General features: G+C 37.0%; 2 protein-coding genes across 5 annotated transcripts; one reads left to right on the top strand and one right to left on the bottom strand.

Annotated features, from left to right (window-relative positions):
- Positions 1–4,808: 4,808 nt before the first annotated feature.
- On the bottom strand, positions 4,809–5,777 carry LOC135076053 (gamma-glutamylcyclotransferase-like). The gene is made up of 3 exons (XM_063970509.1): positions 5,539–5,777; positions 5,325–5,458; positions 4,809–5,220 (listed from the first exon to the last, which is right to left on the bottom strand). Exons 1-3 carry the CDS (start codon positions 5,653–5,655, stop codon positions 4,932–4,934), a joined length of 540 nt encoding a protein of 179 aa, XP_063826579.1. The 5' UTR covers positions 5,656–5,777; the 3' UTR covers positions 4,809–4,931.
- Positions 5,778–8,965: 3,188 nt separating this feature from the next.
- Positions 8,966–13,491, top strand: LOC135076031 (glycosaminoglycan xylosylkinase homolog). 4 transcript variants are annotated; one of them, XM_063970490.1, is made up of 7 exons: positions 8,973–9,045; positions 9,242–9,453; positions 9,529–9,666; positions 11,269–11,497; positions 11,747–11,942; positions 12,045–12,245; positions 12,990–13,491. In XM_063970490.1, exons 3-7 carry the CDS (start codon positions 9,592–9,594, stop codon positions 13,198–13,200), a joined length of 912 nt encoding a protein of 303 aa, XP_063826560.1. In that variant the 5' UTR covers positions 8,973–9,045; positions 9,242–9,453; positions 9,529–9,591; the 3' UTR covers positions 13,201–13,491. The 4 variants fall into 4 exon arrangements, 3 of the variants coding, with proteins under 3 accessions (XP_063826566.1, XP_063826553.1, XP_063826560.1); XR_010258170.1 differs by having other exon boundaries at positions 8,966–9,453; positions 11,747–11,938; XM_063970496.1 differs by lacking the exon at positions 9,242–9,453 and having other exon boundaries at positions 8,966–9,045.
- Positions 13,492–15,077: the final 1,586 nt, after the last annotated feature.

The following is a 15,077-nucleotide window of genomic DNA, read 5'->3' as shown; positions in this document are numbered from 1 at the left end:
CAAAATCAACTTCGTACGCGTGAAAATAGTTTAAATACTATTTTCCGTGCTTGCAACATTTTTCTTTACTGCTTCGCCTCTATTAGTCGTAGAGTGATTGTATATATCCTATAGCCTTCCTCAATTTATGAGCTATTCAACACAAAAATAATTATTTCAATCAAACTAGTAATTCTTGAGATTAGCGCGTTCAAACAAACAAACAAAAAACTCTTCAGCGTTTTAATATGAACTTGTTGTTGTTGATTTTTGGCGTCGAACCTTAGACCAGGCATACGGCTAGGCAACGTAGTCGTGCAGGAGGATACAAGGAAGAGGGGCAGCCACAGTAGATAACACAGAGTCGTTCAGGTGAGTGCCAGGAAGAGGTGCAGCAACCGCAGTTAAGGAACGGCTGGGACGAACAAGGATAGGCGCATCCAGCTCGTAATCCTTGATAGGGTTACACTGGTTAAGGCGACCCTTTACAAGGCTTGGGAGCCTACGGGAGACGAGCTATTGGACGTGGAGAGGGTCATTAATTATACACATATTTTCTACTTTGCCGAACATTTGCACGAGAACGGTTTGTCCAAAACATATGAATTTGGTCTTATTGAATGCAGGATTAAATGCCCTTCAACCGTCAGGAAGACTACTTTTCGATAGGGTAAGTCCTTTACGCGGTATTACCGGAAAACCGAAAAAGCGCCCCTTTCGGGGGCCCCCACCACTTAAGCACAACTCCGTCGAAGTCGAAAACCTAGGAGAGTGTTAATGGGCAACCAATGAAGCCATTAAAGCAATAAAATCTTTTGTAGGAATTATTTCCGATTTAATTCATTTTTGTGTTTAATTCTACTGGACTATGTATAGATCTCAGATCATAGAAGGGAATAGATGTGAAACGGGGGCGTGGCGCGTGTCTCCGCGATATGCCCAGAAACGAACATCGCCCGCGACGCCAGGTTAGTCGCGATTCAGTCGTACTGAGGAAATGTTCTCCGATATTGTTGGATAATGCGCCGTAACGTGCAATAACATAAGTGAAACGAAGAACTACAGGAACAATGAAGTCATTTACCACATGTAAGTATTGCAAATCCATTGGTATTTTGCTTATAAATAAAAAAAACTAAACATTTTTACGAACGAATTCAGTGCCGTGACATTTACTGCGATATCGAAATTAGTGGTGATAAAAATTCAAACACGTTGTACATTGACGATTTAGTTAGCAACCACTTTATGTCATGCGTAACTACTGCGCAATGTATTTTATTTCTTCCGATATCCACTGACGCGTGAAAATACACAGTACGGCCGCATGTGCCGGTCGTAACATAGTGCAGGGCTCGTGTTCTAATACGGTTTCCTATTATCGATAAATAGAAGTAAATTATTATTTTCTATTTTCTAATTTTGAATGAAAAAATCATGAGTTGCTTGCGATTTTTAAGTTTTTACAAAAACAATAACAATAGTAGAAGGGATTAGTAACTGTCAACTATGTAATTACTATAAGAGCTAGTTGAAAGCCTAATATAGGCATTATATTTGATAAACATAGGCGGTACGAATTTCGCCATAATTAAAAAGTTAATGCGCGATAGTAGTTAATAATAATTACAGTGATCCTGTTATTATTATTAAAGTAAATAATAATTATATTACCAATATTGTAAATACTGGTAAAAATCGCAAGTACCTAAAAGTCATGGGTTAAGCCCGTGACTTTTCATACAAACTTTGTCAGTCTATAACTTCTATACTCCATCGATAACGACATTGAGCTTTGGTTGGGGTAAATTAATATAAGGTAACTTCATTTAGTCCCAATAATTGATTCTGAGTTTTTCGTCCATACAAAATGGAACTGACTCCTTTATGCAAAAATCGTTAAAGAACATAATAATAACGTATAATAATAAAAAGGTTTTCATACAAGCATTTTTTAAACCAATTTCGAGCCTTGCCCCCAGGATTTAAAGTATCGATATCTTATCGACTCCATTTTATCTTTCTTCTCTCTAATTGCTTTTTTCAAAGTGTGCGTCACGTCACGCGGCCATTGATTGGCCATAAGGCACGCCTTCTGGCCAATCACAGCACTTTTAAGCCGGTTGCACATGTTGTCGTAGACTCTCAGTCGCTTTGTTTTTACACAGTTGAATGTGTGTGTGGGAGCTGTGGTGGGGGAAATGTGGGGACACTGGTTCTCGTTGTAGTTACGCGCGACTTCATATCTATTCTCTTTCTATGATCTGAGGTATAGATAGACCCACAGTAGTCAGGGGCAGGGGGCGCTACCATCAACAATACGCGAATTATTTTTATACAGGGACGTTTTTTTATTACGTTTCACAATCGTTTCGAATGAATTGGTCATAACTATTGATGTGCCGTTCCCGAGAACGCTCTCCTCACTGAGAATATTCTCGGGAGCGCTCCCGGGAGCGTTCTCCTAAGTGAGAAAGGTTGAGAATCATGTTTATCAAATGGAAATAAACAAACTTTCTTAAGTAAAATAGTTTTAAATTAAGTCGACAGATAAGTGTATATTAGACAATACACTCTATTTGCAGAGAAAGGCTATATTCTCAGTGTTCCCGAGAATATTCTCGGGAACTTTCTCGGCAATATATATTTTATTTTTTTCGTCGTGAAATGTCGTTTTAATGATATGTAAGATGACAGAAATTTCTTTTTACATGCAATTAAATAATATAACTGTCAATTTTTTCGTTTTTAACACGCTTTTATTAGGTCGTCGTGTATGTAACTAACTATGTAATGGAATCTTAGAATCTGAATGACATGCATTTCTAAGTCTTGTATCATCATGAAACTTTATGCAGATTAGATGACAATACAATATTGTGGTACCAGCTGGTCTGATGATGGGACTGGAAGGTGGCCAAAGGAACTCCTAAACGAAACGGTGGAATCATATCGAGTTTGGGTTCGTTGGATTTGTCTTTTCGAGCACTTTAATGCCAGATAATGTCCAGGGTCCTGATGATTCGTGTTAGTAATTAAAAGCGTGTTTTTAGTTTTTTAAACTATTCTTTACATTTGACATTAAGGGCATATTTCACAATCGCTTAGTAAGGGCCTGTTTCGCCACTTCTGGAAAAGTTGTGGATAGCCTGTCTGACGGATCATTTGACACATGTTTATATAAAATACGTGCTAGCTAGATTGATCTTAGTCTGTACGAGATTAGAATGGTTCTCAAACAGCTGAAAAACAACAAGGCACCGTAATCACGGCTGAGCTTCTGAAAGCAGGTGGAACGCCTGTACTAAAGGCTTTTCAGAAGCTGTTCGATTCCGTCATCCGCAAGGGAATTACGCCTACGGCATGGCAAAGAAGTATGGTGATACTCCTCGTCAAAAAAGGCGACAAAACCTTGTTGAAGAATTATAGACCCATTTCGCTTCTGAGCCATATCTATAAGCTGTTTTTGATAGTCATTACGAATTGTCACGCTAGCAGGCTTGACAACTTTCAGCCCCCCGAACAAGCCGGTTTCTGAAAAGGCTTTAGTACCATAGACCATAATAATATACGCTACGGCAGATTATACGGAAGATCAAGGAGTATAATCAGCCACTTTGCGTTTGTGAACTATGAGAAAGCCTTCGATTCGATTGAGACATGGGCACTATGGGCAGTGCTGCAGTATCTCCAACTGTGCCAAATTGACTATCGATACATTGAAGTGTTGAAAGGCTTGTACAAACACGCCATAGTAACAGTCCGTTTCAAGAAACCGAAACAGTTGCAGCGAGGGGTGAGACAAGGAGACGTCATCACCACCGCCCTAGAAGATGTTTTCAAGCTTCTGGGCTGGAGCGGATTTAGCAGGAAGATCTAGGCACAATGCTCGATGGCCTCAATAGAGTCTCTCAACAAGTGGGTCTCAAAATGACCATGGACAAGATTTAAAAATCATGTCTAAAATCCGTGTTGCACCCACCCACTCCTCTAAAAGTTGGAGACTCTACACTCGAAGTTGTTGACAACAATGTATACCTAGGACAAACAGTCCAGTTAGGTAGGTCCAACTTCGAAAAAAAAAAAGGTCAATCATCGAATCCAGCTCGGTTGGACAGCCTTCGGGAAGTTTCACGATATTTTCACGCGGCGTCGCCGTCGCGTCGCCGCACCTCTTTAAATCCGCTTTGAATCCGCTTGAAATCCGCCAGAGTGGCAAGGGTCTTAAAACTCAGAGGCACACTCATGTTCAAATACCGTTGCCGAGTCCTAAAGCCGCGGTACGCGTTCGCCACGAAAAGAGTGAGCAAGACAGCAATATTTCACTCACACGTTTCATGCCTTGTTTATAACGACTAGTCTTAACGCCCAGTTAATAAAACATCGAAGCATTACAAATAATACCACATATAAACAACAAAATTAAAACTAAATGTATTCTGTCGAGAACACTGAGAATATTCCCGGGAGCGTTCTCAGTTCTCGAGAATATTCCCACTGGGAATATTGCCGGGAACGAGAACTTTCTCAGCGGCACATCTCTAGTCATAACATTAAAAGAACTACACTGACGACTTGTAAGGCTTATAATATTGGCGACACCAAAGTAATCAATCAAATAGGGTCACAGACGCGACTGACGCTTTTGGTCCTTCGAGCCGGATATAAAACATGCAGGAAGACATGACAGTAAGGTTTTCTTATTTTAGATGGACTGTTTATGGTGACTTCTATATATGTATTTCCTAATAAAAAGAGATTTAACTACAGACACCTTTCTTATCTTGACTTGGTTAATTTTAGGTCAATGTATCAAATAATACTACTAATTAACAAGCACTTATTATATTTGTAGAAATATTGGTAAGGCAATGTAAATATACATAATTATGTATTAGGTATTTGCATTTTCACTAAATAATACTTAATATCATAATAATAAAATAGAAACTTTAATTTTTCAACTTTTCAATCATCTTAGGCGATGCTTCATTTCCATTATGAGGTATTTTTCTCAAATTTTGAATATAATCATTTGGCAACTGGCATTCAGTTGCTCCAGTAAGAATACACTCTAAGTAAGTAGAAGATGGTCTTCTTTCTTCTGGCAATTCATCAATTTTTTTACATGGAACAGGATTGACTGTTTGCTGATATGTCCTACATTGCAGTGTTTCTCCATGAAGTGTGACAATATCGACTGTTTTTGGAAAATACCAATTTGTGTCAACACCTTCTTGTCTAGAAAAAAAAAATGAAATTATAAAATTATTCTTAGATTATTACCTACAAAAATGAAATCTAGGTAGCTTTTCATCAGAAATCTAAATAATAATTTTACTAACATATCTAAAGCAGGCATATCAATAATATCCAGTTGCCAAACAGCACCCCATACATGACATCCTTCTACCGGAACTATTGTAGCCGAAGAACCTCGCCAGTTTTCAGAATACTTGATAAAATCTAAGTGATGATTCTACAAAAAATAATTGTTGTAATGTTAGCTATTTTCTTTAGATGTACAAACGTTAGTGTGATAATAATATAAGTACAAACATCCAGTTTACCGATGCCTATAAAGTGGGCCGATGGATTGTTGATACGTATTCGTTTCTTCAATAAGTTACTCCCGTAAGCAAAGTAGAGGAAAGTTTCCTTTAGTGACACAGACATAACTTTGTCAGCTAACACGTCTTATTTTTTAAATTTACCAGGATGAAAGGAAAATCGTGCTTTTAAAACAATAAATTTCTAACTTTTTGTTGCGGGTTACGTTGGGTCACGTCACGACTTAATGACAGATTTGACAGATGTCAGTTAAACTAAACGTCAGATGGAATAAATTTTTTTAATGCAAGTTTTACGGCTTTGGATCTCTTCCATACAGCCAATGACCATTGACTCATAAATCTATGGACTGGCTAACAAACTAACAAGTTAGAACTTGAAATGGATGCCGTCCGTCCCTCTATACACTTAACGCGTGTTCAGTTCAACATAAACCGGAGCCACGATTACGGTAACTTTTAATGTTTACAATCCAGACGCGCTTCTGTCTGATTCTGCGATACGATTGGTCAAAACAGCTGACGTACGCTGTTGAACGACCAATCGTATCGCAGAATATAGAAGCGTGTCTGGATTGTAGACGTTAAAAGTTACCGTAATCGGGGCTCAGCCCCCCTAGACAAAACGCACTTTTTGATCGAATCTAAAATCGAATCCGTCAAAACTCCATACAAAAAAGGGGCTTTTCGACCACTTTTCGACCAGTTTGCGATTATAATTTGCACTTTGTCTAGACCTCCAGGTCTCCAGCGCATGTTTTGCCCTTAGATTAATAAAACCTAGATGGATAGTCTTCATACAAACGCTTCGTCAAGAGTGAGGCAAAAATCTTATGTCATTAGTGTCAATTTTGTTGGGGAGTGTAGACAGTGAAGGCGATTTTCCCGAAAGTAGGGAAATTTTTAATACGTTTTTAATTATTTTATAACTAACAAAAACAAAACGCATCATGTACTTACTTATTTATTGAATTCAAAGTACCTACCTAATTACAATAAGATAAATCGACTGAAAAGTCTCGATTTCATAAAAAGGAAGTGTATTTGTACGGCGAACAATTGGGAAATAAATTTTCTTGTTACTGGTATCATTCCCGTATTTAATTTTTGAAAGCCAAATTCAAGCAAAATACGCGTCGAATCGTAGTAGGGTATTTCGCCGAAACAGTAAATTTTCTGTGTCCAGGCAGGCGAACACATGTTTTTTTATATCTATCTGTATGAAACTATTTTTATGGGAAAGTTCATCAAAAGTTTTATTTGTTTTTGCTATTACAATAGTAGAAACTACAAATAATACCGTAGAAAAACTTAATCAAAAGTCGTTTTACTAATTTCCTTGTTATGTCCATTACTGTTGTTTGCCAAAATGAAGGCACATTATAAAAAATTGAAGCGTAATTTAATTCTAATAGCACTCTCTTTACATTTGAGAAACGTTTGGCTATCGGAAAATAAAAACTTTCAATGTCAAATACTTATAGGAAAAAAATAAAGTGAAGTTAAGTTCTTGTCCAGGTCAAAAGTATAATTTCCCTGGGTCTTCTTTTCGACCATTGTAGTAACGAAACGAAAAAACTTAGAATGTAACGCACTGCACCGTTACACTCGGCCATTACGTCCCAAGAGGCCATCAAGGCAGGATAGTACATCGTTGATCAGTTTCGCGACAAATCGCGTAAGTAGGTCCCTCCTTGGGTTTTTGTTTACTAAAAAGTCAATTTCTTTGGGCGGTTTTTTGCAGCTAAACAATGGATTAATTTAATGTTTATTTACACAAATGTAGTGTCTGTAGGGGTTAACCCATGATTTAAATAGTAAATGGATAGGGTAAATAGGTTTTTGGTTATGGTGTCTTTTAGGCATAAATCTAATTTCTTTGGCCCTAATTTCCTTGTTTTCCGTGGCTTAAAATGGCCTAGGAAATTATAAAAGACCATTTTTAATTCGGCGCAAAGTCAAATTTTTAGTATTTTTTTATTGGAATAAGTTTAAAATTTACATTTTAAGAAATGGGTATCAGAATAGTTAGAGCACAACTTGTTTTTAACTCTTAACTCAATCTACTGCATTTATCTTCCTTAGTTGTGTAAAAACGTTATAATGATATAATATTCATTTGTGTGTTTGCTTACGAAGGTACACTAAAATGGGTCGAATTAAAAAAAAGCAAACCACATAAGAAAACTTAGAGAAAACAATATTTATAATAATTTCCTTGGCTACCAAAATTTTATGACCTCATAACTTTGTTTCTAGAACGAATTATGACACCCCTTTTAGATACATTGGCTTAGTTTTTGCTTCTTAATGCAATGGAAAAATAAAAATAGTTAAAAACAAAAAAAAAATTGGTGCCAAGGAAATTAGGCAAAATCGACCCTTTTTGGCGAAATACCCAGTACTTACTTATGAAATGTAACACTGGTCACTTTCTTTAGTTTTTCTGATGTATTTAGACACCCTTTCACAGCACAAACCGTCTTAATTAATTAAAAGTCGTCGGACGTTTTTACCAATTTTTCACTTTGACAGTTCATGTGACGTTTACGAGTAAGCCATTCTGGCTTACTAAAATCTGCCTCACCTTTCGTGCACTGACTATCTATCTAGGTTTTATTAATCTAAGGTTTTGCCCTACACAATCAACAAAAATGTTGTGTTGTTGTTGATTGAGTAGTGCAAAACATGCGCAGCAGGAGACCCGGCTTATACAGTAGTGCTGTCTGTCTCACTCTTGTTAATGTGAAATGGCGCAAGTAAACAATGCGAGAAACTGACCGAGATGAAAAGCGAACCCCCACGCCAAAGCATAGGCGAATTAACCGAAATGCGTGTTTTTGCTTCTTCAAACTTGAACGGTCTCAAAGTTTGGCGCATTCATATTATAGTTCATTGGATACAACTGACAGCACAGCATCATGGCACTGACAGTAATGACAATCAGTTCAGTGTTGCCAGAAGGTTACTTTTGTAACCTTTTAGGTTACTTTTGAACTGCATTGGTTACTTTTAGGTTACACTTATGAAAAGGTTACTTTTAGGTGATTTTTCAGAAATTGTAGAATTAACTTTTATAGGTTATTCAGTAAAAAATATTAATAGTGATTATTTAAAAATTATATCATAAAGTGCATTTAAACTTGAATTTGATTTATTATTTATTAAAAAAATATGAGTTTTAGCGAATGTTTTCCGATAATAAAACCCAAATCCATGAAACGTTTTTATACGACCGGTCACTTTTCGAATTTCGATGATCAATAAAATTGTATTCATTTTCCATCCATGAACAACCTTACACAATCATCGCTCCCCCCCCCCCCCGTATGAAGGTTACTTTTTATTCAAAAAGGTTACATTTTTTTATATTTCTGGTAATTTCTGACTAGACCCGACTGGCAACACTGAATCAGTTAGTTTGGTCAGTTTACCTGAAGGAGCTGCTGAATTTTATTAGAAGGCCAAAAGTAATTAAAAACAAGCAATTCTGAAAGTATGTGATACATTTAATTTTCCTATTGAATTAAGCATATGTAATCAATTATTTGAGTTATGTTTTTTTATAAATATGTGTCCTTAGCGACTAAGTATACAGTGAACGATGTCGATGAATTACGCTTTCGGTTTTTCCCTATTTTTGTTGATTCTTGTTGGACTTAACATTTATTTTTTCTATACATTAAACACAGTTGGAAGAAAAGGCTTAAATTTCAATGTACCTAGTATAAAACTAGACCAGTCTCCGAGTGTTTTCAGAGATATTTATGAGTACTTGAATTATTTGCCCAGTTCTTATAAGCAGAAGAATTCTAAGTTTGTGTCGCACCAAAAATCTTTAATACAATCATTTAATTCAACTAATGGTAAAAATTCTAAAAATGTGCTCTTGGATGCTGACAAGGTTAGTAGTATTTGAGCCAGATTACTGTTATTGTTGATGACATCAAATAACATTCATAATGAATTACATTTACAGTGGGCCAGTGAAGAGTCCTTATTTCCGCATAGAGATGGGGCACCGGGCCAGATACTACAGGCAATGCTCAACTCACAGATAGTAGTGGTTGACAATGCGCCAAAAGGAACACAATTAAAATTGTTATTGCTGCTTGAGGTAAATTATTATGAATAGTACCTACATATTTAAATTGCTTCTAAAAATGTTAATTTCTTAAAATAAGGACTGATGATGACAACATCATTATTCAATCCATTTATTTAACCCTTGGCATGCCTGGTGGGCATAAGTTACACGCTATGCCTGGTGGGTCTGTCAGACCCCGATTTCAAAAAGCTTTTTTTTTCTATAAATTTTATTATGTAAGGTGATTTAATGATTCAAGACGCATGCTTAAAGGGCAAAAAAGAGATGGTAATAAAAACCACTTTAGAAATTAATCAACTTTATTTAAATATTTGAAATTAAACTTTAACTCACATTTTTAAGCAACATTTCGAGACTATAACTTTGTTAACATATAATTAGTATCAAAAGTAATAAGATCTTAATCAGACTTTAATCAAGTGTAAGGCTCTATCATATACATAATCTAAATAACATAATAACTAGTCTTCATCACTTTGTAAAGCTTTGGTTTGGTAACACTTTGCGCATAGAAAAATCGAGTGGTCAAGACAAATGTGACTACTACATGTCTCACAAATGTACTGGGTTTTCCGATCTTTTTTCGCGGGACAGACGTGGCATCTGCGCTTTATTCCAGGAGTTTATTTTTTTAACGGTATTCTTTTACAAAGATCAGTGGAAAGGCGAATACTCGATTTTCTTGATTGCAAATGTGGTGTGTAGTCGCAAGGATGGACAGAGGCACATCCATTTCAGAATTCGAAGAGGTGGAGCCTGCATCATGTTCTTCCTCCTCAGAAACAGCTTCTTCATCCTCTAGAGAAGCGGTTCCCAAACTTATTTAGTCTACTGCCCACTTTGAGAATAAATTATTTTTTAGCGTCCCCCATTTTTGTAGTCAAGAGTCGAGCTCAGTCGGTGTCTAAGAGTCCTCCTAGTAGATGACGCCTCCCAAGCCTCTACACAACGTCCCGATTTTTTTTTCTGGGTCTCTTACCGCCCCCCTTTAAGCCTGCAGCGCCCACAAGGGGGCGTTATCGCCCACTTTGGGAAAGACTGCTCTAGAGCAACGTCAAACTCTTCTCCACTTGAATCAAATGCAACTAAGTCTTCCTTATTCAACTCTTGGAATAATAAACTAGTTATATCCTCGTCTGTTAGTTGTCTATTCATGATTAAACTGAAAAAAAATAAAATATGATAATGTTATGTACAAACTAATATTATTTAAACGACAAAAGCCAATATTCATAAGAAGAAAGAAAAATAAACACTTACAAAATAAAGTCACGCCGTATGCCTGGTGGGGTCTGCGGGACCCGCGCGCACTTTATGCACTTCCTTTTACGCTCGTAGCTCGCCGCGGACTGGGGAAGCGGGCGGAATGCATTCCGCGGTTAGTAACGGCCAGCTACTAAAAACGGTAAGGCGCAAAATTCAAATTTAAACGAATTACAACGGTTCGCGCGTTGGTATGGGTCTGACAGACCCTACCAGGCATGCCAAGGGTTAATGATACAATTTATAGCTAAAGTATTCTGCACTTATGTGTTGATGTGGTTAATTTCTTTCCATTCCTAAACAAAACAAAGTTTGCCAATCCCATAAACTATTTTTGTTTATTTACAGGGAAAGCACATATTATACTTCAAACCCAAGAGATATCAACTGGATGAGGTGATAAATGGAAATATTTATGCTGGATTTGATCGGCACAACTCAGAAGTGTTTGCATATTACCTCGCTATGGTAATGAACTTTACTTGGATCTCTCCTTCTGTTATTAGGAAGATTCATCTGAATAAAGATGTCCTGCCTGTAGCAACTGAAGGATTAAAAAAGACTATGGTAAAGAATGGTAATGAACTTTACTTATTTTATTACCTTACAGCTTTTAAAAGGCTTTATTGGAATGAACCTTGTTTGTATACGGTTTTGGTGAGAAATAAACAATATTATTCTTTACAGTGGCCAAATAAAGAGGCTTGAATATGTTGTTAAAAGCAAACTTTATTGTACTGCATTTATCTACTGCTGTACCTATTAAATGTATTATTATTTTTTTATTAAATAGAAGGCTATGTAATAAAATATTAACATTTTGCAGTTAGTGGATCACTATGCATATATGGGAAATGTTTTTATTGCAAACTAAATGAAACTGTATGCCCTGATGACAAGGGTGAAATTGAGGGAGCTGCAATTTTGTTTTCAAAGAAACCATTCAGAACATATAAGTCTCCATGGAGACGCTCTTATACTAGTAGAAAAATGGAATGGGAAAAGGATAACGATTTTTGTAAGTAAGTACTATCAAGAAGTTTACTTTGTCAGTTAGTAAAATGTGTATTTATCTATGTATAGGCTACAATGTAATAAATTTTTAATATACTATGTTTTTTCAGAAAAGTTATTGATACACACAGCACCAAACGCCTACTAAACTTAATAGATGTAGCAATATTTGATTTTCTTATACAGAATGGAGACCGACATCGATATGAGGTTTACAAAGATAGAATAATACTTTTAGATAATGGGAAAGGATTGGGTAACCCAATGGTGGATGAACTAGACATCTTGGCTCCTCTCTATCAATGTTGCATGTAGGTATCCTTTATTAATTTTTTTTAAGATGATAACTAAAGCTTTGGGCAGACCAAACACAGGGCAGTAGCAGCGCAGTTTGAATGCGGGCCCGCGCAAGTTGTAATACAAGAAACTCTTTGAAGTATGTCACACCAAATTTAAACGCGGGCCCGCGCTCCAACCGCGCCGCACTGCAACTGCCGAAATACAAACGAGGCGGCGCGGGTGCGGGACACCAGCGGCCCGCGCTGTTGTATTACTATGGCGGCCATATTAGCATGACACACTGGACTCAGGGCGGAAGCAGCGCGTTGAAAGCGGTTTTCGAATATTTAAAATTTTGACAACCGCCCGCGTTGCAACTGCTTTGAAACTGCGCTGCTTTCAGTGTGCCTCAGCCGCGCTGCAACTGACCCGCACTGCTTCTGACCCGCGTTTGGTCTGTGGAAGCCTTTAAGTCTGGTGGTATACAGGCTGTTTTCTAAATAGTTGTTCAACACTTAGGTACTTATTGAAATACAATGTATTAATGTGCAATAATAAAAAATCATAAATCAAAAACATGTCCATATTTACTGCCATATTTTTTTTGTAAGTCATGATAAAAACAAACTGAATACATGGTGTTTCCCTAGCTAAGTGTTACACAACCTGTATGTGTCACTAAACTCAAGTCTTTCAATTCTAAGTAAAAGCATGCATAATATGAATATCTTTGACATTTTTGTTAACTAATAATTTATTCTGTTTATCTTTCATAGGATGTCGTTATCTACGTGGCAGCACCTCGAGATGTTGTCTGGTGGAAGTCTAACAGAGACAGTGAAGTTGCTATCATCATTCCAAGGAGCCAAATTGGCAACAGAGGAGCACTTCAAGGCAGTAGAACGAAGGTTGTTAAAAATATATGCCACTGTTCAGTACTGCATAGGGAAACATAGCAGTGCTAAAGTGTTTAAAACTGTATTTTAATAAGGAAGAAAAGTGGCACAGTGAATCTTAAAATAATATTTGTATGCACCAAGTGGGGCTTGCATTCTAAAATTGTTTTCGTAATAGATGTGCATGTGACAGTGGTTTTAGAAAAGATGCATAAACATATTAAGTCAATTTTATTTTGTTAACACTTAGGTGGTCTTTTGTTATCAAAGAAGTCATCAATCAAGACTTGTTTATTTTTTGTGAAAGTGAAGGCTAAGCCAGTTGTATTTTTTACACTTTAATTTTATTTCCTTACCAAAAATATGTGTGAATATTTATATTTTGAATATACTGTTACTTTTTTTTAAATGTGTTGGTTTTCTTAAAGACATCCTTACGACTCTTGTTTAAGCATACAGCATAAGTACAGTGATATTGTGAGTGAGGCACTTGTATGCCTGTGTTCTTTATGGGATTGAGAGTATGTAGTCATGTAGTGTGATCCTAATGACTTACAAATAAGTCGCATTATCTACTCGTAGTTAACGTCTTGGCAATGAGACAGAAAAAGCCTACGCTATACAGTACCGAGAGTTAGGTATATAGGTATTATGTAAGCTTACGACCTGTAGCCTCCTCCACCACGAAACTGACAGCGTAACAATTTCATTATAGATCTCTGCAATAAAATCTCCACATTAGCAACAGAAATGTGGTGACGTAAACGCAGAGATGTATATTGAAATCGTGACGCTATCGTGGTTTCACGGCGAAGATGTGCTACAGGCGTTACAGCCACAGGATCGCAACTCGTAATCTAAGTTTGATTAATTGCGTTAGTTCGCATCTTCTTTTGTATCGTCTGAGCTGTACCTACAACCGATATATCGAGAATCATGCACTATTTTCGTATAAATGATATAGCGACCTTTTTTTTTTTAAAAAGTAAACTGTTTTTTAATCAGACATAAGGTACTATATTTTTACAATTACGTTACGACTCTTATGTTTTCGGTAACAATTTATTGCAGAATATAGTCCAGCATACAGTAGCTCATGTAGCCGATGCTACGAATTAGATGTATGCTCGAATACACCGAAGGTTTGTGTAGGAATGTTGCGTGTTTGTTTGCCGAGACGGGGGCGGGCGCCCGACGCTAACGCGATTAGGGCCAATCAGCGACGTCGCCCCGTAATTGGGCGCCCGATGCGAGGGCGGCGCTTTTTTAAACAGCTTGCGCAAATATGCCACCCGACTCCAAAGCTTCCTAAACATTGCATTAGATGCACTTATTTGGTAAATTATATTATTACAACAATCTTTTTAGCAACGGGCTAAGGGATTCCGGGAGCCATAATGTGAAATTTTCTAAGAACCAAAAAAAATTCTAAATAACATTATTTCCTTTTTAGGTAGGGCATAAGCATTACAAAGAGTTCTATAAAAAAATCTCTATTTTTCCGTTGCCGTATACGTAGATTTTTTAATATTACTGGCTTGTTATAGAAGACTGGATCATAATAATATTGACTTTGTTCTCAATACCGTAAGGAAAAGTTAATAAAGTATCAATTCGCTTGTCAAAGGGTTGAATCACATAACCATGAGTGGATTTGAAATAAACCGCGTCAAACGAATTCGCTCCCCAATCGACATTCAGCTGAGCGTTATTGCACACTCGTCCATTATTAACGGGGCCCGTGCCGGGGCCGGCGGGGTTGTCATCAATCAGGCGGTAGTTCTACAAATGTAGAAACAATCGGTACGAACCCGGTGCCCCGCGCCTTGATTTATAGTGCTCACACCGAATCGCGAACTCATCTGTATCACTCATTGCTTCGCGGTTACTCTGAGCACATTTGAAAACAAATATCATTTATCTTTATTTCAACAATATTCCAACGATTAAGGACACCCCAATATATGT

The sequence above is a fragment of the Ostrinia nubilalis genome, chromosome 1 (assembly GCF_963855985.1).
Source record: "Ostrinia nubilalis chromosome 1, ilOstNubi1.1, whole genome shotgun sequence".
NCBI classification, from domain to species: Eukaryota; Metazoa; Arthropoda; class Insecta; order Lepidoptera; family Crambidae; genus Ostrinia; species Ostrinia nubilalis.
This window is presented reverse-complemented; position numbering and strand designations above follow the sequence as displayed.

Excerpts from the sequence above, each read along its gene's own strand:
- LOC135076053 (XM_063970509.1), bottom strand. The coding sequence starts at position 5,655 with ATGTCTGTGTCACTAAAGGAAACTTTCCTCTACTTTGCTTACGGGAGT. Across the intron at positions 5,459-5,538 it reads TAGGCATCGGTAAACTGGAT|AATCATCACTTAGATTTTAT; the intron begins GTTTGTACTTAT and ends TATTTTTTGTAG. Across the intron at positions 5,221-5,324 it reads GATATGCCTGCTTTAGATAT|ACAAGAAGGTGTTGACACAA; the intron begins GTTAGTAAAATT and ends TTTTTTTTCTAG.
- LOC135076031 (XM_063970483.1), top strand. The coding sequence starts at position 9,154 with ATGTCGATGAATTACGCTTTCGGTTTTTCCCTATTTTTGTTGATTCTT. Across the intron at positions 9,454-9,528 it reads TGCTCTTGGATGCTGACAAG|TGGGCCAGTGAAGAGTCCTT; the intron begins GTTAGTAGTATT and ends TTACATTTACAG. Across the intron at positions 11,498-11,746 it reads AAAGACTATGGTAAAGAATG|TTAGTGGATCACTATGCATA; the intron begins GTAATGAACTTT and ends AACATTTTGCAG.